Source organism: Dipodomys merriami, unplaced genomic scaffold (genome assembly GCF_024711535.1).
Source record: "Dipodomys merriami isolate MVZ:Mamm:240054 unplaced genomic scaffold, mDipMer1.0.p SCAF_45, whole genome shotgun sequence".
NCBI lineage: Eukaryota > Metazoa > Chordata > Mammalia > Rodentia > Heteromyidae > Dipodomys > Dipodomys merriami.
In genome coordinates this window covers 10,801,863-10,826,775 of record NW_027206013.1, presented here as the reverse complement: position 1 = coordinate 10,826,775, position 24,913 = coordinate 10,801,863, and the positions used below count along the sequence as shown (strand labels likewise).

Below are 24,913 nucleotides of genomic sequence, written 5' to 3'. Positions count from 1 at the left end.
ATGGTTTTCCTACCCGGGCTGGCTTTGAACTGAGACCCTCAGATCTCAGCCTCCTGAGAAGCTAGGATTGCGGGTCTAAGTGTGTAGTTATTTAAAGGATGAAAAAAGAGATTAGATAAAAGGGTAGATGGTGTGGTATCATTTCTACACCTCATCCTTCACATGCATGCATGCGTGTGCATGCACATGCACACTCACACACACACACATGCACACACACACTGACACACACACACCCTGAGGAAAAGTCTAGAAGTACATGGGCAGCATACTACAAACTACCCCTAGGCATGGCATCACAGGTGGTTTGTTTTCACCTTTATGTACACAGCATAACTCAGTGTTTTGAGATGCTTTTCTTGGCGGCAGGGAACACGCTGACTGTCAGTACTCTCTACAGAACTGCTCTGAAATGATCTAAGGAACTTGTAGGCAAGGAAAGGAAGGGGAAACTGAGGGAAAGGAAGGGAAGGGGCGACATTTTCAAAACAGAAATGTACTTGCTCCCTAACTTATGAAATGGTAACCCCTCTGCAACATCTTCATAACAATGAAATTACTTAAAGAAAACAAAAACAAAAACAAAAACAGAGAACTGTTCCATGCAAGTGCCCTTCCCTTCTCTGAGGGAGGAGCTCTATGGGCAGGTGAGCCGGCAACCTGGTGTCCACACTGGGGTTTCTTCCTGCAGGTCTGGGGGGGGGGGTGTCATACATCACGGTACTCAGTGGACTTACAGGAAGCAGGTGGGACTGGCAGAAATTCCCCCGGGTTTAGACACTGGTCCCACCAAAGACTCACGTCTGGCAACTGCTGCTTTTACGAGATCTGGAAATGTGGCTCAGAGGGACAAGGTGGGCTCTGAGGTTTCAGCCTGCATCTAGGAAGCCGGCTCTGTACTGACAGGCTCCGGGCGGAGGCTCAGAGCAGCCCAGCCCAGCCACACAGACAGCCTCGCACAGGGGCCTCCCTGGGACACAGCTGGAGGGGGGCAGAGGACACTTGGGAGTGAAGCAGTGTGTCCTGTGGCAGGAAACGCTCGTGCTGACATGATGTCAAGGACCACGTAGGTAGGATTACAGGTGCGAGCCTGTGCCTGGCCTAGCTCTGTTACTGAGCAGGGGGCAAGGGCACGCTCTGCCAGAGGCCCTGGGGCGGCCTGTGCTCCCAGCCAGCATCTCCATTTGTAATGCTGATCATCACCAGGGCAGTGCAAACAGTACAAACCAAGCCCACCAGAACACTCTAGATGGTGGCATGGGCACACTGTGGGATGCTCTCCTAGAAGCAGGTGTGCCAAGGCCAGGTGTGTGGGGAGGCAGTTCAGAGGAGGAATGGAAGGAGGTCAGAGTGGATGACAGATGCAAAGTTGCTTTTTTTTTTTTTTGCCAGTCCAGCAGCTTGAACTCAGGACCCGGGCGCTGTCCCTGAGCTTCTTTGGCCCAAGGCTAGCACTCCACCCCTTGAGCTATAGCACCCTTTCCAGCTTTTTCTGCTTACGTGGTACTGAGGAGTCGAACCCAGGGCTTCCTGCGTGCTAGGCAAGCACTGTGCCACGAAGCCACATTCCCAGCCCTGTCAGATGCAAAGTTTGTGAAGCTCCCTGCAAGGAAAGCACCAGCAGGAGAGCAGGACTCAGGACGGCCCACCTACCTGACCCATGACATCCTCGTCATACGACAGCGTGAGGCCAAGGTCTGCGACGTCCCCATCGTAGCGCTGACACAAAGAGAGCGGGGAGGTTGGCTGGGGCTGAAGAGCACCAGGCCCTGGAAGCACTCAGCCCCCTTCCTCGGGGAGCAAAGAACAACTAGAACAAGAACCTTCTAGAAGGTGGAGCAGAGCAGGCTGCCAGTCACCCCCACGGGTGGATGGCCCCCGCAGGGCCCAGCGGTGTCGCCCGTCACTTGGCACTGACCTTAATGGAGGTGAGGTTTTTATAGAACTCCGAGTCAAGAGAAGGAAGTTCATCCACGGAGCTGTAGAAGATGCTGTGGTGGTGCCCGAGCAGCTGGCTCAGGAAGAAGGAAGCGAAGGGCACGTCCACCACAATCCCCTGCGGGGGAAGACACGAAGCTGCGGTTCCCCAACCAGGATTCGGGCTCAGCGGTTGGTTCAGGCTGCAGGGGGCGCCCCGAGGCTGCCACTGGCTTCTAAGAGTCCAGTCTAGACAGCTAGAGCTCTCCCTCGTCCTTTAAGGAACCAACGGTCTACCTGGGGGCCTTAGAGTGCAGGGGTCACAGGTACAGAGGTTGGAGGAGATTCAGGCTAGGCCACTGCCAGGCCAATGCTGTGGCCTTTCTCCATGTGAATGCACCAGCACAGCCTCGGCTGCTGGACCGAAGCAGTGACCTATGTCACTCTGCCCAGTTCTCTACACCACAAACACAGGGAGAGGAGTATGGCTAGGCTCTCACTGGAGGTAGGCTGGAACCTTCTAGGAGGAAGGGCCCGGGAAATGGAGGGATATGCAGAAGGACCAGGAGGCTCTACGTCTCAGCTGCTGGACTCCTGTGAGCCTCGCCATGCTGTGTACCTAAAGGGGACATGGCATTTGTCCAGGTAGGACTGAACTGTCCCTACTTTGTAAGTGGGAATCGCCCCAGATGCCCTCCTCTTTGCAGGTGAGGAGCTGGGTGTTGAGAATGTGCACAGAGCTCTTAGGCAAGTGGAGGACAAGGAGGGGGTCCATGCCTTCTCCCCTTGGACACCTGTCTGTGGCCTCAGTCCCCAGCCAGGATGGAATCAGCCTCTGTTCTATCCCTAGCCGTGCTGGTTGGGTGGTCTTGCCAATGCCCAGGAGCCTGGCTCCCTCTGAAGTGCTCACTCAAACCTGGGCTCCAAGCGAAGCTCCGTGGCAGATGTCGCTTAGGATGGAGGGCCCTGAATTCCATTCCATCACCACAGTGAACAAAAACAAAACCACACCTCAGGAGGAGGAGGGCTGGTGGAGGACCCAGGCAGGCCTGGGCCTGAATTCTGCTTTTACTGAAGAGCTAGAGAGGAGAGTGGATGAGCAAGTGCTCAGACCCTTGGTTCTCTCGCCCTGGTGAAGAGGGGGAGCAGCAGCACGCCACAGGACTGAGATGACCGAGCATGATGATGCATGTAAAGCATGTGCAAATGCTGCTGGGTCCTACTTCCTTGGGCTGTTTAACACGTGGCCATTTATGAAGGCTGTGGAGCCCGGCATGTTGCATTTTAAAGTTCCATCCCACGCTCATGGCCTACCTCATACACAGCCTTCCCCAGCATCTTCCCCACGAACTCGAAGAGCTGCAGGTAATTCTCGTGGATGTAGGATGTGGGGGAGGGGTACAGCCGCTCATCCCCACTGGTTGTCTGCCAGGAGAAAGGGCAGAGAGGTTACCCGCCTCGTTCTCCACTGTGTCAGTCCCTGCCAGCAGCCCCACTCACACTCCCTCCGCCACCTTGAACAGGTTGAGTGCTGGGTCGAACACCCTCTTGATAATTTCCTCCAAGAACTCCTTGAACACGCCATCCTGGTCGATTCCAGCCTCGTCTACACCAAGGTCATTGACAAACTTCACACGGATCACGCCCTTCATGGCGTGCTGGGAAAGCTGCCGAAGCTGTTCATAGCCGTCCTGCGGGACAAGCACAGACCAGTAGGAAGCCAGGAGCGGCCGCCTAGCCCAGGGCTCCCCTGCGCTTGCTTGGTGTAATTACTAAATGTGCAAATCAGGACCAGCAGGCCTGCAAGGACAGGAGCTCTGTGAAACGGGCCTGTGAAACGGAAAGGTTCGTTCTGGGGATGGGATGTGCTTGTTCTTTTGGCAAGGGGACACTGTGCTCGGAAGGACACCGAGAAACCAGACTGTCCTCAGACAGAATGCGTGCGTCAAGACAAGCTCCAGCCATCAAAGGATGATGAAAACCCAGACAGGTTGATCTCTCTTCCTCTTTGAATGTCAAGTGCCTCTTTAAGCTCATAGGGAGAAGGCAGACTTTTGGAATATCGTAAGATGCAAGTATCTCCCCTCTTCCTGGAGCCTTTCCTCAGACCGTGGGAACCCTGAGGAGGAATCAGGCTGAGGGCAACGGGAGCAGAGCAGGGGGTTGGGAGCAACTTGGCTGGCTTTGGGTTGTGCAGACTGCGGGGGACAAGGTGGGAAGCAGACAAGGGTGCAGAAAGATGCCAGGCTTGGATGAGGAAGGAGCAGCAGGGAGGGGGAGCCTCAGCACCTTGGGCTGTGGGTCAGCTCCCTTTGCTCAGTGCAGCCCTGGGGTCAAGTGTGTGCTTAGCGTGCATGACACCTTGGGTTTGATCCCTAGCACTACCAAAACAACAACAACAACAACAACCCTTCCCCTGCAAGCCACCAGCAACAACAAAATCTAGCCATTCACATGGCTTCCATCTAGAGCACAACCTGCCCAGCTCCTGGACTCTGTTCACGGTTCAGCGTGCAAATGTATTTTCGTGGTGAATCTTCCTGGCTTCTGACTGTCCCTCTCTGCATTCCTGGTAGATGGGGCACTGAGGTTCTTATTTTGGACTCCAGTGGACAGGACAGCCTAGAGAGGGGTCTTCTGGCCCAACGCCAGAGACCCTACCCTACCACCAGGGCCAAACTGTTGCTTGCAGACATGGTCACACAGCGAGCTGTGAATCAACCTTCACACCTCTGTCACAACTGCAGCATTGGTCCCGTTCTGCTGGTATTAGATGGATTTCCACAGTATCCACTTACCCATCTGTCCTTCAGTCTGGTCACCTTGTCACAAAGCCAAGGGACAATCTGCCAGGATAGCAACATGGGTTGGGGGGAACCCTTGGTGCCTCCCTGCTGGACTCACTTAGCAATCTAAAGGACTGTCCTACATGATTAGACTGCAGGGTCAGCAAGCCAGGGAGAAATGACCTGTGAAGGCCATTCTTCCATCAACAAGGAATAGGAACACAGTGTTGCCCACACATCCACAAAGCATTTCTTGTTCACATAAAGTTAGGAGGAAAATTGAGAGGAACATGAAGACGCACCGAGCTGTAGCAGCATTTAAACTCAGTGAGCAATCTGAGGCTCATTCTCCTGGCACTCCTCTGAGGATGCACGGAGGAATCAGCGCGCTCCCGCGGAGTGCAGGGTTTTCTTCTGCTCTAAGTCTCACCTCCCAACTTTAATCCCCTCAGCAGATGTTGTGGGGATTAAAAGGACAGCGTATGATGCTCTTAGCACATGGCTGTCCTCAGGAATGGCTGCAGGATCCAGCTCTGTCTTGCCAGAGCCTCGTTAGAAGGCAGCAGAGGCTTGGGCCCCCAGCCACCTGCATACTTCCTGCCCTCCAGGGACTGGTGGGGTGGACATTTCACCACACATGCCTCTTGGAAAGGCAATGGCATGCCCACTCCCCACATCTCCCCATGAGGACACAGAACGCTGAGCTGGGAAGGGCAGGCCTGGCTCCCAATCCTGGCTTTGGAGTCAGCGATACCTGATTTGAAACTCTATAAAGTTCTCTGGCCTCAGAGCAAATATTGGGCTAGATCACACCTGAGATTCCTCCAATTTGGAGGTACTGGAGCTGCGGCTTGAGTCTAGCCTTGGGGAGGGAGGTGGCCTGCAGGACTGGAGCTAGCCCAGGAGGCCCACAGAAGTGTGGCCTCCCATACAAATCACTTTGGAGGCAGAGTAAGAATCCAGGCAGTATGAGTTAGGAGTTAGCTTCCTGACGCCCCCTGCTGGGTATACCAAGCAAAGGCCATAGGCTCTCAGGTCCAAATAACCACAACCTCTGGGGTTTTGGGACAAAGGAGGCTTCTGCCAAAACAGAGGAGGACATTTTCTACAGGGAAAGTTGGACCCTCCTCCTCTATGGCCCTGAAAAGCAGAGCCAAGTGGGGTTCCATCAGCAGTGGCACCCAGGAGGGGTGGGGTGGGATGGGGGAACTGTATTAGGGTCTGCTGAGGAATGTGCTGGAGAAGGATGCCAACCACCAACAGCCCTCGTCATAGCCTACAGACACAGCAGCCACTATTGATTCAGGGCCTCTGTGGAACTCTCACTTACCTCCAACATCCGGGACCTTCGGATGGTGATATGAGTGACGTGAGGGGAGGCAGAGCTCGTTTCCACAAGCCCCAGCTTCTCCTTCTCCTTGGTAACCATGTTTCGGAACAAGAGAACTCTCTGCAAGAAGCAAGGGTAGGACCAGAAACAAGGTGTACAAGTGACTGTTCCTGTAAAAACCAGGCCACAAAATGAGTGAACTTGAAGTCCCTTGGGATGTAGGTGGAATGGGAGGCCTTGGTATGTGTCCTGGGCTGGAGGAGTCTTGTGAGAGCACTTTTGGGAATTTAAAATCCAGCTGAATTTGCACCAAGGGAGAAATGTTCTAAAAAGAGTAGTCTGGGGAGTTGCAAGTCTGGCTTAAGTGGTAGAGACCGGCCTGGGGCAAGGCATACAAAACAGTATTCAAAAAAAAATAAAGCAAAAAGGGTATGGGAGTATAGCTCAAAGCCTGCTTAGCAAGCTTGAGGCCCTGAGTTCAAACCTCAGTACCAATAACAACAACAACCAAAAACCCCAAATAAACAAAACCCCTAGGTTTGCACACACCACTGAAAAGAAGGCAGTGCAGGTGAAGGTTAGAACCGTGGACCTCGGACTGCAGGATCATGTGTGTCTTATTACCCCTCAAAGATTTAAACTCCTTTGGCAGCCTTAGGCACCCAGCACCCCCACTGCAGGTCCATGGAGCCAGGGTTGAGATGCTAAGGTCAAAAATACAAGATCCTAGACACACAGGTCCAGGACAAGGAGCTGTGTTTTTAATCAGACATTACCAAACTGCAGGCAGTCAGGTGATGAAGGGCCAGAGATGACTTTGGAAGCAGAAGAACTGCTGAAGAAGCTGAAGCTACCACACTTGGACAACAGGAGACACAAAAAAACAAACAAAAAAAAAGGTGGAGCTGGCTGCAAATCGTTGGATTCTTAGTTTATAGATTAGCAATCTGCCTTCTGGAATTGTTTGAAGACCAAGAGGAGAAGTTACAGAGCAGTGGACCAGTTAAAAGAGGAGGAGGAATGGCCCATGATTTATAAGATACAAACAGAAAGCCTGCTTTGTCTTTTTTTTTTTTTTGTCGGTCCTGGGGTTTGAACTCTGGGCCTAAGCACTGTCCCTCAGCTCTTCAGCTCAAGGCTAGTGCTCTACCACTTACAGCTCCACTTAGAGACAGGGGACGGGTGTGTATGTGTGTGTGTGTGTGTGTGTGTGTGTGTGTGTGCATGTGCATGTGTGTGTGTAAAAGCCAAGGTTGAGCAGGGTGCATACCTGTCATTGTGTGTGTGTGTGTGTGTATAAAAGCCAAGGTCGAGCAGGGTGCACACCTGCCATTCCACCTACTCAAGAGGCTGAGATCTGAGGATGGCAGTTCAAAACCAGCTTGGGTAGGACTCTGAGAGTTTTATCTCCAATAAACCACTGGAAGTAGCATTGTGGCTCCAAGTGACAGAGCTCTAGCCTTGAGCAAAAGAGCTCAGGGGCAGTGCCCATGCCCTGATTCAAGCCCATGACAAAAAAAAAAAAAAAAAAAAGTGCCAAGGTCAGCTAGTCTCAGAGAGCAGGAGGACTACCTTTGAAAAAGTAGGATTAAATTTATGAAAATCACATGTCTCCTCTTTTTGCTAAATACCTATCAAAAGAGAAAAAAGAAAGGACAGACAGGAAAGGTGCATTCCTTGCCTCCTGGTCTCTTTCAGCTGGGCCTGGGCGTGGTCCTGGCACCCAGCAGTACTGCCCACTACTCATCAGGGATGTAACCATGCATTCCCATATTTCCTAGTGGCTCCTGACCCTGTGCTTGACCTTCTTAGGTCTCAAGTCCCCCGGGTGATAGCACACTCTCGTTTCCCCTCTTCTGTAAGGAGCTCACCTCCCTCGACACCCACATTACCAGCCACACTGCCCTCTCTGCACCTGTACCAGCCTGCAGCATCGTGTGCCCCAGTCAGATCACTATATGTGCGCGTGTGAGCAAGTGTGATGAATGATGTCACTTAGTCATTCCCAGTCCCATAACAGACTCAGAGTTGGGCCTGCGGGGCAGAGATAAGACATACCAGGAGCCTTGTCCCCACTGAAACTCACGTTTTTATGTGGAATGACATGAGGGATATGCTGTAGGATGAGCTGTGCCCGTTTCCGGTCTTTGTCGAGTTCCTGGAAGAGCACGCTGGGCTTGAGATCCCTGAGGGAGGAAGACCCGGGGCTTGGTAAGCAGAGCAACAAAACACAGGTCTCTTAATGCTGGGCTCACAGACTACAGCACGTTGGCCAACTTCTGCCTGATCAGGCCTGCCTCTGCAAAGTTAATGTCCGTCCACGCATGCACAGGACAGCGGAGGTAGTGGTTGTAACAAAACTATGGTCCTCAGCCTAAAATCAGCTGGCCCTTCATGACTTTCATGAAGCTTGGCTTTGGAGTCAGAGCTATGGCAGTGACCTAAGTGCTGACATGTCACTGACAGACATGCTGTGTGGGCTGGGAAGGTGGCTCAGTGGTAGAGTGCTTGCCTCGTATGCATGAGCCCCTGGGTTCGATTCCTCAGAACCACATAAACAGAAAAGGCCGGAAGTGGTGCTGTGGCTCAAATGGTAGAGTGCTAGTTTTGAGCTGAAGAGCTGAGGAACAGTGCCCAGGCTCCACGACCGACCAAAAAAAAAAAAAAAAGTACCTGCTGTGGAAGGATTCCCCTGCTCCCCTATTCTGCCCTGCCCTCCTCCCCGCCCCGACCCCCGACCCCCCACTTTTAAGCCTAACCTTCCTTCCTCTTGGCAGTACTGGGGTTTGAACTCAGAGTCTTATGCTTGCTAGGCAAGTATTCTACCACTTGAACCAACCATACCCCCAGCTTAAGGCAGTACTGTGGGGGTTAGAGGGGTGGTTCAGGTAGCATGCCAGCCAATGTGCAAAAGTAAGTGTCAGATAATGAGTTTAAGTTCTTCGTCTCAGAAACAAACAAACAAACAAACAAAAACCCATGGGATTCTCCCACCCCATTGCTCAGATGAGCTGAAAGATCACTTCTTCCCAGTCTAGGTAAAAACAGCAGCTGAACATGGCCTGGCTTTGCTGCTACTAATGAATTTGGTAATGATACTAGTGCAACAGAAGCGATGCTAGGCAGTGTACCCCGACAGGGGCTCTGTGGGAACAGAGTCCTCTCTGCAGGCTACGGACAGCATGAAGGAAGGAAAAGGCCTTCTTTCTAAGAACACAAATACTCAACACTGGACACCTCTGCCCAGCCCAGGGCTTACTTTCGCAGCCAATGGTCTTCAGGGGCAAAGCGCCGCCGGCAGTCCCGCTCATACAGCACCATCAGCCACCCGTGGACAGACTGGAACAGCTCCAAGGTCTCACCCTTGGCATTCTCTGTAGGGGCGACAGGGAGGGTGAGGTGGTACAGGACAGAAGTGGAAAAACAGGCCCACCTCTTTCCCCAGGGAGTGTCCCTGGTGTCCACAGGGCCCGAGTGTTTCTCAGACTCATCACCTCCCACTGGAGTACTATACAAAGGCTTTCTTTACCCTGAGTTAGGCACGGAACAACTGTAAATGGGTCAGGAGGTGGGCTTGCATTTGAAGTGTGAAATGACATGAAAACACTTGAAAGGCAATTCAGGCAAGTCATTAATCTCTCTCCCTACCCCCATGCATGCACACCCGCAAGCATATTAGCATGCACATGTGAATCCTGAAGGATACCTGGCTAAATAGGACTTCTAGGAGCACGTTATTCTCTTAAGAGGTCCCAGAAAGGGAAGAACAAAACTTCTCTATGTGAATGGATGTGCATTTTCTATTAATTTGGGTAGATAACACAAAGCTAAGAGCCAACTGAAGTTACAGACTTTGACCTCTATGATGGGTACCTATATCTTACCTACGATTCCATCCCAGATCATCTTAAACACAAAGGAATTCAGAAAAGAGGAGATGGTGACCAGCTCTTCCAGTTTGAAGGAAATTTGTTCTTCATAAACTTCAATGTCATCAAGGATCCTGTATCAGACAGAAAAGTATTCAGAATTTTCCCGAGAAGATGTAATAAAAAAAAACAACTTACTACTTTTAGACAAAACAAAGTTAATAGATAAGCTCCATTTTGTGGAGCTGCTTCCTTCAAGTTACAGATCAAACAATGCGATCCTAAGAAGTGACTGGAAATAATTTGGGTGAGGGGGGCCCGTGGTGATTTGGCTGGCGTAGAACTGGCTGTGAGCTGGTAGCTGCCAAAGCTAGTGGTGGCACATGGGCTTCTTGAGTCTTTCTGCTTTCTCTTTACGTGAAACTGTCCACAGTAGCTATATTAAAAAAAAAAAAATACAACTAAGAGAAACCCTACCAAACCTCTATTCCTACATTTTTCTTACTGGCAGGCGAAAGTATGCATCAGATATCAAGTTCAAGTCCTGGTCAGGGACAATTAAAAACAAAACAAAACAAAAAAACACTTTCTTACTTCAAGCCTCCTTCATGCCTGAAGAGGAAGAAACCGTGACTGAGTGTGGTCAATGAGGAAGGCTGTGGAGCTTGACTCCAGCACATGACAAGTATTTGTGAGGGAATGAACACATGTCAGAAAGAATATATGAATAAATGAATGAACACATGAGATACAGCTCTTCCTAAAACTAGACTTTCCAACACGGCTCACTCCAGGAATGGCCTGGACCTTAGCAGTAGAAAGTGGTGCCTTTCCTGGCCTACAGGCCCTGCTCTGGCCTCCGCCTGCTCATTGAGACCTTCCATGATGCCCACTCCACCTGTCACTTCCCGGCCCCTGATCCTCTCTTGCTTGAACGTAACTGCTAGAGACCTACTCTATCTTAAAATTCTTTACCAACCTTCCAGGAGAAAGCAGAGTAAAAGGGTCAAACGCACACATGGACGAGTACACAATCAATTTCCCACCTGGAATGAAGTACTAAGTTTTTGACAAATACTCAGTTTTAAGTACCTGACATTCCTTCCCTCACTGACTCTAGCAGATTGGTGATATCTCTATTCTACTAATAAAAAACTGAGGCTCAGAGAAGCTAAGCAACTTGCCCAAACTTGGCATTAATTCTCTCTTAATCTTTACTACATGCCTAACAGGAAGGTCATGTTGTTATTCCTATTTCTAGAAGAGGAAACTCTCAGCAAGGCCGAATCCCAGGATTGTCTCAGTAACTGGCTGATTCAGGTTTTGTTCTCTGGCTCTGGAATTTTCCAGTAGTCTTCCTAGCACATTAATAAGTAAACAGTTAAACTGTGATTTTGAATCCATTTCTAAGAGCTCTTTTGATCTGTTGATTGGTACTGATTCAACTTCCCTGATAGGATGGGAACAAGTGATGTACATGCAGTATATGCTATCCTATGTTTTTTTTTGCTAGTCCTGGGGCTTGAACTCAGGGCCTGGGCACTGTCTCTGAGCTTCTTTTGCTCAAGGCTAGCATTCTACCACTTGAGCCACAGCACTATTTCTGGCTTTTTCTGTGTATGTGGTGCTGAGGAATCGAACCCAGAGCTTCATGCATGCTAGGCAAGCACTCTACCACTAAGCCACATTCCCGGCACTTTTTGTTTTTGAGATGGGATCTTGCTACATTGCCCCAGCCTGGTCTCAAGTGATCATGAACTCAAGAGATCTTCCCACCTCAGCCTTCTGAGTAGCTGGAACTACAGGTGTGCACCACTGCACCCGTCTCCTGCCTAATTCCTACACTGACCCTGTCACACAGGTCCACATGTCTGTGGTGATCCCCCCCATCAGCCGCCTGCTTCCCGCCATGTCAACTAGGGGTAGGTCCTTGGCCCCACCACAGCAACCTACGTGATGAGGTGTCGGGAACAATCACAGAACAGCATCAGCATGGACAAGAGCTGCTTGGACTCTCCGGTGTCGTTGTTCAGGCATTCCAAGAAGAGCTTTAACCCTCCATGGGGCCCCAGCTCACAGATAAATGCCCACAGTTTGGGCAGCAGGTCATCAAGGTAAGTGAGACCTGGAAAAGGACAGAGAAACCCAAGCTTCAGGTGGGGGCTCCAGCTGACCCACTGTGTCTCTTTTCCCTTGGAAAAACGAACACTGAAACCTCTTAGTGAACAGTCAACGTGTGCAAACCAGAAAACCATCACCGAGAGTGTCACAATGATCCTAATGTTGAATGGGCGTGAGCCAGTAAGCAGCAGAGCCAGGAGGAGAACCCAGATCTATCTGTCTTAGCAATTATATTTTGGATCAGCAAGTTTCTTCTGGAGAGGTTCAGAGAGTCAATGTTTTTAGACTTTGTGGGCCAGATGGTCTCTTGCTATAATCATAATTAAAAAAACCCTTGAAACAAATTAAATCTAGCAGAGTTTAATTGAGCAAAGAATGACTGGCATCCTGGGCCGTGCTGGACCAGCAGAGGTTCAGAGTCTCTGAAGGTGGGCGGGCAGCCTTTATTCTAGCTCAGTGCTTTCTTTATGTTGAACATGGGCTCAGCAGGCTGCCAGGGGCTGACTGTAGATTGCTGCTCTGTTTGGCTTAGCGGTATGTTGCAATTACCTTCTCCTAAGTCAGGCTTCCAGTGACTTTGCAGGCTAAGGTAGGGTGTGGTCATCAGGTGAGGGCACAGGGATGTGGGCATCTGTATACTGCTCAAGGCTAGCCCAAAGCAGACGCAGACATTCTGTAAATGTACGGATTTGGTTGTGGTCTAATACAAGCTAATTTACAAAAATCAGTGGTGTGCTGGCTTGGGGCCACAGGCAGACACCTGTCTCTCACTGTCAGATCCACCCACATTTAGTAATATGTTCCTCTCATCTATGATTACTCTGAATTCAACATGGAAAAGTGATGAAGGACTGTAACAGAGACACTGGGCTACATAGATTTAACCTTGGGGAGCAGAAGCCATTTCAAGTCTGCTTCCTGAGGTTCCGAGGCTTCAGACTGACTCATGGCTGGTGTGTTTGAAGTTACAGTGCAGCCGGTGACCTAGGAAGTCTGGATACTTAGGAAGTCTGGATAGTAAGGTGCATGCATCAGCAAAGCAGTAACATATTTGAGCCCTTACTCTTCTCATGTTATAAAGTCTTCTGTGAGTTCTTTGGTTCTGAATGGACTGTTGGGGTAGACACAGTAGTGTGGGGTGGGGCTGTGGGCCACTGAATGCTACTGAAGGCTGCTTAGAGGTGAACAGAAAGAATTGCAAATTGGACTTAGAAACGTAACCTCAGGAATGGGATCAAAGTGTACATTAAGCCAGGCTCCTCACAGACTTCCACTGCCCTGTGCTTTAGCCACAGCAGGGATGCTGTGCCCTGGAGCAAGGAGGTGGACCAGCATAGCTCTGGTGCCTTGGGGGCATTCGAGGAGCCAGATCAGAGACCTATCCTTAGCTGTGAGATTACAAAAGCACTATTTTAGAAGCTGTTTGCTTGCCTGCCTCCCTCTTCCTTTCCTTTCTTTTGTGCTGGTCCTAGGGCCTTGAACACAGGGTCCGGGTACTGTCCTTGAGCATTTTTGCTCAAGGTTAGTACTCTACCACTTGAGCCACACCTCCACTTCTGGCTTTTTGGGTGGTTCCTTGAAAGTAAGTCTCATGAACTTTTCCTGTTCAGGTTGGCTTTGAACTGTGATCCTCAGATCTCAGCCTCATAAGTGGTTAGGATTATAGCATGAACCACTGGTACCTGGGAAGATACTATTTTCTATAATCTGACTTAAATATGGATTTTCATGTTGGCCAAAACACTTATTTTGTGACTCTCTCTTTTGGGAAAATGAACTGAGATATGAGCTCATTTTAGAGAGCTGGACCCGGGCAGTAACCTCAAAATTCTCGCCCCAAGGTGCTCCCAGGCCCTCAAGTGCTGTGGAGCCCCAGCCGTGTGTGGTCTCTGCTTTCTTCTCCTCCTCTGGTCTCTCCTAGGACCCTGCTCAAGGCAGTGTGCACAGAGGCCTTGGTTACCCCAATGTGCAGGCTAGTACCTACTCTATCCTGGTCCAACACAACTCTCAGTTCCCCACAGGTCATGCCCCTTCTCCACCATCTATACTCAGACCCCAAATGCCCCTTCTCCACCATCTATACTCAGACCTCAAACCTAGGACCACTTTGCTACCTTTACTCCTCACACCCCCAATCCATTTTCCCAGGAAGTCTACAGACAGCACCTCTGAAATGCATGCAGTCTGTGCTTCCAGCTCTAATGCCTCCACCAGACCAAGGCGTTCAACCTGGGACCATTCAGCCACCTCCGAGACTGATGCAACTGTGAGGAGGTGCTACTGCACAGGGCTGGCTTCTTTTTTCTCCCTGGTTGTGAGGCATGAATTCAGGGCCTCGGCACTGTCCCTGAGCTCTTTTTATTCAAGGCTATCGCTCTACCACTTTGATCCACAGGTCCACTTGTAGTTTTTGAGTGATTAAGTGGAGCTAAGAATCTCACAGGGACTTTTCTGCCTGGGCTGGCTTTAAACAGTGATGCTCAGATCTCTGCTTCCTGAGTAGGTAGGATGATTGGCATGAGCCACCGGGTGCCTAGCTGCCAGACTTCTTCTAACACAGGACAGCCTTACAATAAAGAGCAAGCTGGCCTGAGGCAACTGTACTACTCAGCTCACAAAGCCCACTCCAGGCCAAGGCTACCTTTCCTTTTCATGGTGCCCTCCTTACACCTTCCCCTCCATATAGCCATTCTCACCATTCTACAAGATACTTCCCCTCAGGGACAGCCTTTAGCTAGTGTCCACCTCTACATCCACAGCGCCTTGCATGGGATTTCAAAACTATGCAACACAGCAGAGAAACTTTTAATCCTTCAAAAGCTTTCACAGCTCACAAAGACCTTTTGTGCTCAGAATACCAACTTCTCCCCAGAACTGCTGAGCTGTACCCTACAAAGTCCTGACACCCAATTCTGTGCTTATAGAAGAGGCTTTGCTTGCTCAGCTAAAAGGAAAACAAAACAAAACAAAACTGTTGGGCCTATCCATGAGATGAGATACCATATGGCCAATGAAATGAGGTTTCTGAAGAGAATCACTGACATGAGAAAATGTTTATAAAATGGCTAATGAAGGAAGGGGGATGACACGTTAGTTTAAATATTTCTATCGTAGGTGTGGCATACTCAGGTATACTGTTTGTCTTTGGGTTGTGAAATTATTACTTCTTTCTGCCTGCTAGTTGTTCCTAAGGTTCTAGTCAGAAAAAAAAAATAACTTGTTAAAGTTGTACTTCATAACTAAAATTAAGAGCCAGGTGAGAGCAACCGAAGCAGGGCTGGGTACCTGGTACCTGGGAAGATACTATTTTCTATAATCTGACTTAAATATGGATTTTCATGTTGGCCAAAACACTTATTTTATGTAAGTTATCGGAGGCATACCTATCTCCAAAAAGAAACAAACAAACAAAACGCAGCTTAAAAACACTTCCCTTCAAAAATTACATTTTTGTCTTTCACTGGGTGGCAGGATTTGAACTCAGGGCTTTGTGCTTGCTGACAGGCACTGGATAACTTAAGTCATGCCTCCAGCTCAAAATTTAATCTTTTGAGTCAAGAAAAAAAAAAAAAAACAAAAAAAGAACTTTCTCTGAGAAAAACCGGTGTGACGTTTGCGAGAGGGGGGCAGCACCCCGGGCCTCCCACCTGTGAGGATCTGCAGGCGGATCTGGGTGAGCGTGGTCAGGGAGGTCTGGTAGAGGACACAGATGTTGCACACTTTCTGCACCTCCGCAGAGTCTACACGTCTGCCCCCTACTGGCCTTAGAATATTCCGAACCGACGCAGACTTCTGAAATGCACGCTTGAGGAGACCTGACATAGAGGAGAGAAGACATCAACAGAAGTTCAGCCATCTGCTGTATCCTACCTGGTCTGGGCAAAGGAGTGTTGATAAAAACTCCCCAACACCAACCCTACAGCCAGGCCACACAGCAGGGCTGCTGCTTGGGCTCAGCACAGTCCTGCAGGATAAACTGGAAGAATGTTTAGTGAATGGATTTGAGGTGTAACCCAAGACCTCTTCAAAATATCAACACCCTTTTTAGAACACGTCAGGCATGTTTGAGTGTGATATAGGATTCTTTTATTATCCCAAAGGTAAAAACTCAAAAGGAGCATACTAGGGGAGGAGGTAAAGGTGGGAGCCCATCTGAATCTCAGTTCTCTAGGCTTTGGCAGGGAGGGGTTTAGGGGTATTGGTGGTCAGGAAACTGACTCATGGTCTTTTGTCTTAAGCCTCCTACCTGTATCCTGCAGTACAGATGCTCAGGTCATGTCCATCACCAGTTACAAGAAACAGCCACACAATACATAGTGGTAGCAAAGCCATGCCAAACAGAATGTTCTGTGGGAGGTAGCTCTATACAGCATATGCTAGTCACATTTCCGTAACTTTGGATTATGGTTGTTCAGATTTGTTTGAGGCAGGGTCTCCCTGTGTAGTGTAGGCTGGCCTAGAACTGGTAATCTTCCTAGCTGCTAGGATTACAGATGTGTGCCACCACATCCGGCTGGCATTTCCTTAACTTTTATCAGAGTGTGAGCAAGGAATCTTTCCACAGTACCCACTTCTGCCCTGCAGAGTAAGTGCTGAGGAGTTGGGACTCAGCTGTTTTTTTTTTGGTTTTTCGTTTTCACTAGTTCTGGAGTTTGAACTCAGGGCCTTGTACACTCACTTGGCTTTTGCTTTATCATTTGAGCCACACTTCCACTTCTGACTTTTTGCTGGTTTATTGCAAACAAGAATCTCACAGACTTTTCTGCCCAGGCTGGCTCTAGAGTATGATCCCCAGATCTCAGCCTTCTGAGTAGTTAGGTGAGTGCCAGCACCTGACTCAGTGGCTCTTCTAGAAAAGCTTTTAGTTCCCTAAGGAATGTCTGCCCTCCCCCCCCCCCCCCCCCCCGCTTCTTTTGGACACGAGAAAGTTAACAGCCAAACTAAGGTTCAGAAAAAGGCAGCAACAGCCCTTGTAGAATATGTATTTGTGGCTGTTCCTTACAGACAACTGGCTGCTTTCTATTCCTATGGTTTCTTGTCATTGTCTTGCTAACTATGGCCTTGATTTAAGTCACCCTAGAATGTCCATAGGAGAAGTCAGAGCAACTCACAGAGATGAGGCCTCCCCAGGGGAAGAAACAGGAAGTACCCTCCAGCTACTAAGAGTACTAGGGCTCATTTGTCACTCACTCTTCATGGGGAGCACGTTCTGGGGGGACGCCGGCTGGGCGGGGGCTGGCTCTGGGTGTTCCAGTAGCTTCCTGCTGAGGATGTCATTGAAGAAGATGCGGATGAGGGGCACCCCCCACAGGAACTGCAGCTGTTTGGTGATCAAGTACATGGACTCATTGAGGCTGGGAGAGAGGAGCAGGAGACAAGCATGTCAGCCCCACCTCTGCCTGGCCAGCTGCCTGGCCCACTCCATTCCCCTGTGAGCCTTCATCATGCAAATGCAGCCAGCATTCCCATGGCAGGAAGTTAATAAAAAGATAAGAATTGAGCCAGATGTGGTGATCCACACCCGTAATCCCAGTGCTCAGGAGGCAGAGACAGATGAAGCAAGACCAGACTGGACTATAAAGTAAGACCCTGTCTCAAAACAAACAAACAAAAACAAAAAACATATGAAATGGACCAGACCAACCACCAAGGGCCAAGTATGTGAAGACATGGAATTTTTTTGTGTGTGTGCAGGTCCTGGGGCTTGAACTCAGGGCCTGGGTACTGTCCCTGAGATTTTGCTGAAGACTAGCACTCTACCACCTGAGCAACAGCTTCACTTTTGGCTTTTTAATAGTTAAATGGAAGATATGAGTCTCACAGACTTTTTCTACCTGGGCTGGCTTCAAAGCATGACCCTCAGGTCTCAGCCTCCTGAGTAGCTAGGATTATAGGCGTGAGTCACTGCTGACCAGCAGGATAAGGAATCTTGTGTACTGTTCCACCCAACTTCCTCTGCTGCTTCTAGCACAATTGATTTCCCCAGGTAGTGTCATCTTGCAGACCCCTTACCCCTCCCTGCCTTGTGCCAGCTGCCTGCTTCTCCCTAGTCTCCATCTAGACGGCTCAGAGCATCCATGCTTCTAGGGCTCCTCTCCATTCCAGACAATGCCCCAAGTGTGTGCCCATTCGTGGAATCTTCTGCATTACTTGTCTGGCTCAAGGCCCCCAGCTGGCTCCTTCCCCCTTCCCAGTGGGGACAGCCGCCACCTACTGAGCACAAACTAGTTCGTAACCCTCTCCATGCAATGTGTGCAATATATTTAATGTGTAGTGTGTGTCTCATTCCATCCTTCAAGATTATCCTGCCAGAGGGGCTAGGACGATCATCTCATACTCCAGATGAGGAACCTGAGCTAAAGGCCCTGGGGAAGAGGTAGTGGAGCCCAGAACACTTGGTCCCTAAGAAATCTCTCCTGACTCCAAGCACACAAGCCCCATTCTCTCCAGGCTGTCACTTAGGCTGAAGGGAAAAGGTGGCACCACTGGCTTAGCCCTGCCTCAGCCCCAGCCTCTGCTCAGCTCATCCACCCTGGTGCTGTGGCTCTTCCCTAATGTTTCCATTGCTTATGTTCTGAATGAGGAAGGGCAAAGTTGATTTCCACCTCCTGTAAAGGACAAGGGTAACTGTTGTCCCTTTCAATCATCTGTCTCGTTCTAACAGCTCCAAAATATAGCAGCCCAGGCAATCAATAAAAATGATGTTGAAGAAGAAAAAGCATCCACACATTAGGTTCACAATTGATTAATGAGAAGAATAAAATACAAAATCATATGATCTCTCTCTCTCTTTCTCTTTCTTTTTTTTTTTTCCCTGATCCTGGGGCTTGAACTCAGGGCCTGGATGCTGTCCCTAAGCTTCTTTTTGCTAAAGGCTAGCGCTCTATCACTTGAGCCACAGTGCTACTTTTGGCATTTTCTGTTTATGTGGTGCTGAGGAATCAAACCCAGGGCTTCATGCATGCGAGGAAAGCACTCTACTACTGAGCCACATTCCCAGCCTAATGATCTTTTTTTTTTTTTTTTAATAAGAAAAACTATCATCACTGAAAAAGGCTGAAAGAAGCCACGTGCTGGTGGCTCATACCTGTAATTCCAGCTACTCAGGAGGTTGATATCTGAGGATTAAGCTTCAAAGCCAGCCTAGGCAGGCAAGTCTATGAGATTCTTATCTCCAATTAAGCACCAAAAAAGCTGGAAGTGAAGCTGTGGCTCAAGTGGTAGAGTGCTAGCCTTGAACATAAAAAAGCACAGGGATAGCAGGTAGGCCCTGAGTTTAAGCCCCAGGATAGGAAAATAAAAGAAAAAGAAAAAATGCTGAAAGGTCACCTTTGGGCATTAGCATTATGGGTTATTAATTATTGTCTTGGTCCTATCTCTATTTTTTTTTTTTTGTTAGTCATGGGGCTTCAACCCTGGGCCTGGGCTCTGTCCCCTAGTTCTTCAGCTCAAGGCTAGCACTCTACCAGTTGAGCCATAGTGCCACTTCTGGTTTTCTGAGTGGTTTATTGGAGATAAGAGTCTCATGGAGTTTCTTGCAGGAGCTGGCTCTGAACCACAATCCTCAGATCTCAGCCTCCTGAGTAGCTAGGATTTACAGGCGTGAGCCACCGACGCCCGGCTTCTATTTTTTTTTCTTTCTTTTACTATTTTATTTTTTTGTGGTGCCAGGGATAGAACCCTGGACACCTCAGCCATGCTATTCAACTGTGTTCCTATGGATACAACCTCAGTCCTTATCTCTATTTTATACAAAGAATGCACACTATTTTTGTAACAAGGACAAACAACAGCAGCTGGAAGAAATAAAGAGGAGAGGAGGTAGCAAGAGGAAGGACAGGAAAGGCAGCCATGTATCTCCAGGACTTACTTACCCATAGTCCACAGACTGGGAGAACCAGCCAAGGACCGGATGCCAGTGGGTCAGGTTGGACTTCTTCTGGGACACATACTTCTGACAGTAGCACAGCATCTGGGTGAGCAGGCTCACAAACCCGTCTGTTTCCTCTTCTAACACTCTGGGGTTGAGGGAGCCCAGCTGTAGGAGGTTGCCTATACAGAGAGAAGGCCGAGTGATGGGCTAGACAGACAGACATGCTCAGGGGTCTCCCAGCCGTGTTTTCTGCCTGTGACTCAGGCAGCCACAGGGTATGTGCAGGAAGAGATTTCATGTGAGAGGCATTTGTCAGTACAACTGCAAACTGTGGCTTGGCCAGACAAATATGTGTCTGTTGACTGTGTTTCCTTATCGTCTAGGTTGAATAATGACCCCCTCTTCCTCATGGGAGGATGGTATGAAGAGTGTGCAGTGTCAGGTGCACAGACGAATGTGACATTTACTATCACGCTTATGACACCAACATTAAAATGAATGGGCGGGAAATGAGTGACTGAACTTTTTGCTATCCAGTGTTTACCAATCCCTTAATATCCCGTGTGTAGACTTACCAGTCGTTTAAAATTCAGCCCCAAGATCCCTTCTCTATCTAAATTTCTCCTCATAGGCAGGGAGGATTCTACCTCCACCAGTTCCCAACACTTCCGCAAGCCCTTCCTTCGTCTAAGTGAAAGCACTGCAGAAGAGGTGAGGCACTTTGGGGGCTCCTTCAATTCAAGGCTCACTTTGAGGCTCCTTCCTCTTTCCTTCTGAATCACCTAGGCTACTCATCAACTTTCAATTTTCCCTTGGTCCCTAAAAAGCCAAGAGCTGAAATCCAGTGTTCCCTTATAGTCAAGACACCTAGCATGTCAGGCCAGTTTTCCAGATCATTTTTAACTTTGCATCTACCTTAACTACCTCTCTGAATACAGGTACTTATAATAAGTACTTCCTGTTGTTACTAAAAACTGATGATTGCAGCAAAATACTGGGGCTTCCCTCAATGGCCAGAATCTTCCAATACTCACCAGTCAGACAGAGTGTGTGGCAGCCTTCTAAAGTCTCACACACGTCCCGGCATCGCTCTTCATCTCTTAAGAACACGATGAATTTCCGTAGCATGTCATGAGATTCTAAGACAGTGAGGCGCTACAAATGGCAAATGACAGCAGACAGTTAAAAGTGGAAACTGACCAAGTTTCCCTGAAGACACAAACTTGACAGACTACTGGTTGCCATGGTGATGCAGAGCACGATCTCCAGCACCAAGAAGAGAAAGGATCACGACAAGATCCAACATTGCACCGGGCTCCTAACACAAATCTATCTACACTGGTTACTGATATAGAGAAAAGGGGAAGGAGTGAGAACTGGCAGGGAAATCCTTTTACTTTCCAAATTCTAAGAACAAAAGCAAAACAGTGTTGGTTTTGGGGGGAATGCTCATGGAGCCCACTTACCTCTGGGGTCACTGTGCCAAGATGAGTCACGAGGGCAGGCACCGACACGATATGAATGAGAAAGGGCCGGAGCAGATTGTCTGAAAATTGTGCAGCAGTCACAGGGCTGGACACAGATAGATGAACTCGTTGAGACAGGAACCCGGGTGCACTCAGAACTAAAGACTAAACAGCAGCCTGTCAAGGCCCTCATGCCCAAAATTTCCAGTTCCCAGGACTTCCCCAAAATACTGCCTGTAAAGTGGGTTACGCCCACTTTGTTAGGGAGCTGCACAGCTGTGAAAAAACCATTCCACAATAAGGAAAATGCTAATTCTATAATAAACTGTAAAATGGAAAAAGGAAGCTCCAAATCTACATCGATGGGAGAAGAAGGGATTGTGCTGAGAATGGGGAAACGACGCTTCTAGTACAGGCAATGTCTCAATCAAGTAAGGAGTTCTTACTCAAGTGTATTCACTTGGTAGTCACTCACTAATGCCTTATACAGTTTATTAAAAATTGGATTAGCCTTATATTAACATTTAACATATACACACAAACACATAAATATATATGAATACAAAAAAGGCTAAAAAGATAGATAAAAAATGTTACTGTTGCCAGGCACTGGTGGCTCATGCCTGTCATCCTAGCTATTCAGGAGGCTGAGATCTGAGGATCACGGTTCAAAGCCAGCCTGAGCAGGAAAGTCCGTGAGACTCTTTTTTTTTGGGGGGGGGGGGAAGGGAGAGGTCCAGTTGTGGAGCCTGAACTCTGGGCCTGGGCACTGTCCCTCAGCTCTTCAGCTCAAGGCTAGCACTCTACCACTTGAGCCACAGCGCCACTTCCGGCTTTTTTCTTTTTGCTTATGTGGTGCTGAGGAATCGAACCCAGGGTCTCATGCATGCAAGGCAAGCGCTCTACCACTGAGCTACCTTCCCAGTCCCGTTAGCCTCTTATCTCCAATAAACCACTCAGAAAACAAGAAGTTGTGTTGTGGCTCAAGTGGTAGAGCGCTCGCCTTGAGCTGAAGAGCTGAGGAACAGCGCCCAGGCCCAGAGTTCAAGCCCCACAACCACCACCACCAACAACAAAAAAGCTACTGTAGCCAGATATAGCTACATCTGCCTAGATGTAGCCCATTTGCTTTTATTCCTTGCTATTCAGAAGTCAGAGATCAGGAGGACCATGATTCAAGGTCAGCCCAGGCACAAAGAAGACCTCCATCTGGATAAATAAAACAGGCATGGTGATATGCATCAGTAATCCCAGATGTAAAGGCGGTTATAGCAGGAGGATCTTAGTCTAGGGCTGGACCCAGGTAGAAATGTGAAACCCTAAAATAACTAAATAATAAAACTAAAAAAAAAAATCTAATAACTAAAAAGGTAACCAAAGCAAAGAAATGGTTGGAGGGGTGTACCTGAAGGGCCAGAATAGCTGTCTAGCAGGTACAAGGCCTTGAACTCAAATCCTAGTACTAAAAGAAAAAAGAAAAGAAAAGGAAACCAAGAGCAGGTGCAGCCAGCCTCTTGGTAAGGTTCTACTTACCGCAGTGCTAGAGAAAAGACTGCTGTTAAAGTGGCTTTGGACAGACAAGGCCGGGGTCTGGCTAGGCCTCGGGTTAACAACACCTGAAAAGAACATTTCACTGGTCAGTGGATAACACCAGCTTTATGTCAGTTGGTACATTAAGGGGGGAAAAAAATGAAGTAAAACGAGTGCTTTAGAGCCTTTGCAAAAGAAGGAGAAGGAAGGTTCTGAGTCTGGAAGGTTTGTCCTACTACTCTCTTGCTACTTGAAATATTATGATTATGCCAGAGTAAAAGTTAAAAAAAAAAAATTAACAGCGGAGAACTCAGCACAGTAGCAATCTGCTGTAGTCCAAGTTATTCAGGAGACTGAGGCAGGAGGATGTCTTGAGCCCAGGAGTTTGGGCAAATCTAGTATACAGAGCAAGACCTAACTGCTTTTGAAAGGGAAGAACAGCAAAAAAGTGTGTCAAATGAATACTTGTCTTAAATATGGAGACAGCATCTCATTTCAGTGCAACTCAGAATTAGCATAGAACAGACAAGAAAATATTGACAGACCCTTTACATTACAGGGCTGTCTTGAAGAGAACCTGACGCCAGACCAGAAAACAGCTCAGTGCAGTGCCAGGCAGAAGGAAGATGAATGCTCCTTTTCAGAGCAGCAGTGAGGCTTTGCTGGTTCCTCAGGTGTGAAGGGGATACCGTGAGTAAGGCGTGGGCTGAGGGCCAAGTGAAAATGAGGGAGATATGTACTCCAGACATAACCAAGGAGCCAGAAGGAACAAGCCTGAGGCTTCCCTCCAGCATAATGACGTAGAGCTGAGTATGAACAGGGACTAGTGGCTCAGGAGGGAAGGGCACAAGAGGGAAGGGCACTGTGAATCGGCCTTTTCCTGAAATAAATGCTTCTGTGAGGAGGGCTCCAGGCATGCCAAAACCCATGCCAAAGCCAACTCAGGGGTTGAGAGTGGATGAGTACAGACCTGCAGCACAGAATAAAATCCACGCTGGTTCAGATGTCCCATTATATTTGCACAAATGTGGTTCATGGCTGGTCGAAGGCTCTCACCTAAAGGAAGAGAGAAATCTGAGAAAGCATTTCTTGCTATAACACGCCCTAATTATGTAGGACAGAAAATGATGCCCTGGGCCTGGGGTCACGAGGAAACGTGACTCTCATGGCTTGCCTTCCTAGTTCCTAGGACAGCATTGGATCCTATCTCTCCTGGAAGGCTTGGCTCAAGTGTCTCTTCTTGGGGCTGGGCGCCTTCCTCCCCGTGACCAGGAGAACATCACTGCCTCTGAGCTCTCGTGACTCCTTTCCCATCCCCCTCCCAGGGCTGCCGCTTTCTACTCTCCCTCATGCCACTCTGCTTCCTGGGCTGGGCTCAGGATCTGCCCATGTTTAGAGCATATCAGCCCCTTTTTGTATTGGCCATTTTCAAGACAAAGTCTTGCTTTATGCCAGGTTGGCCTGACTGTGATTCTCTAATTTGTGCTTCCACGAGTCTCTGGGATGATAGTGTGTGCCACTGAGCCGAGTCATTAGTTGATAGGGGAGTCCTATAAACTTTTTCTTCTTCTGGCCTGAGCTAGCCTTGAATCGTGATCCCCTCACGCCTAGATCTCTGCTTCCCAAGTAGCTAGGATTATGGGCTTAAGCCACAGCACAAAGATGTTTCTTACAAAGGAGAAATAGTGCCTCCTCCCCTCCCCCAATGCAATGCTGGTGAGGCAGGTATTTTGAGACCTTTGCCCCGGAGAATTTTCCATGTTGAAGTGTCTGTGAAGGTGACGAGCATCGTGAGGTACAGGGTGATGAGTCTGGAGTCTTGTAGGATTTCAGGCTGGAAACAACAAAGGGAGGATTAGAACACTCAACCTCTGCCCCACACAGAGAGCATCCCTTTACGATTCTCCTCTGTGCGCTGACTGGCGCCAGTGGGTCAGAGGCCCAGGAGCGCACTTTCCTCTGGGAAGGACCACAGGTCTTGTCACACCAGTCCTTCAGCAACTCAATCAAACATTCCTGGG

At 48.9% G+C, this 24,913-nt stretch overlaps 1 protein-coding gene across 2 annotated transcripts in view; it reads right to left on the bottom strand.

Moving 5' to 3' along the window:
- The window catches only part of LOC138808441 (ubiquitin-protein ligase E3B), a 42,986-nt gene that overhangs the window by 8,268 nt on the left and 9,805 nt on the right, over positions 1 to 24,913 (bottom strand). For both annotated transcript variants that reach the window (XM_069994679.1, XM_069994680.1), the window contains 17 exons: positions 24,630 to 24,726; positions 23,863 to 23,948; positions 22,896 to 22,978; positions 21,363 to 21,468; positions 20,931 to 21,051; positions 19,898 to 20,075; positions 17,214 to 17,377; positions 15,671 to 15,838; positions 11,856 to 12,027; positions 9,918 to 10,036; positions 9,293 to 9,407; positions 8,120 to 8,219; positions 6,034 to 6,153; positions 3,432 to 3,608; positions 3,232 to 3,342; positions 1,919 to 2,056; positions 1,654 to 1,719 (listed from right to left, as the gene is read on the bottom strand). In XM_069994679.1, coding sequence (XP_069850780.1) covers positions 1,654 to 1,719; positions 1,919 to 2,056; positions 3,232 to 3,342; positions 3,432 to 3,608; positions 6,034 to 6,153; positions 8,120 to 8,219; positions 9,293 to 9,407; positions 9,918 to 10,036; positions 11,856 to 12,027; positions 15,671 to 15,838; positions 17,214 to 17,377; positions 19,898 to 20,075; positions 20,931 to 21,051; positions 21,363 to 21,468; positions 22,896 to 22,978; positions 23,863 to 23,948; positions 24,630 to 24,726 — 2,121 coding nt within the window. The remainder of the gene's footprint in view (positions 1 to 1,653; positions 1,720 to 1,918; positions 2,057 to 3,231; positions 3,343 to 3,431; positions 3,609 to 6,033; positions 6,154 to 8,119; positions 8,220 to 9,292; positions 9,408 to 9,917; positions 10,037 to 11,855; positions 12,028 to 15,670; positions 15,839 to 17,213; positions 17,378 to 19,897; positions 20,076 to 20,930; positions 21,052 to 21,362; positions 21,469 to 22,895; positions 22,979 to 23,862; positions 23,949 to 24,629; positions 24,727 to 24,913) is intronic.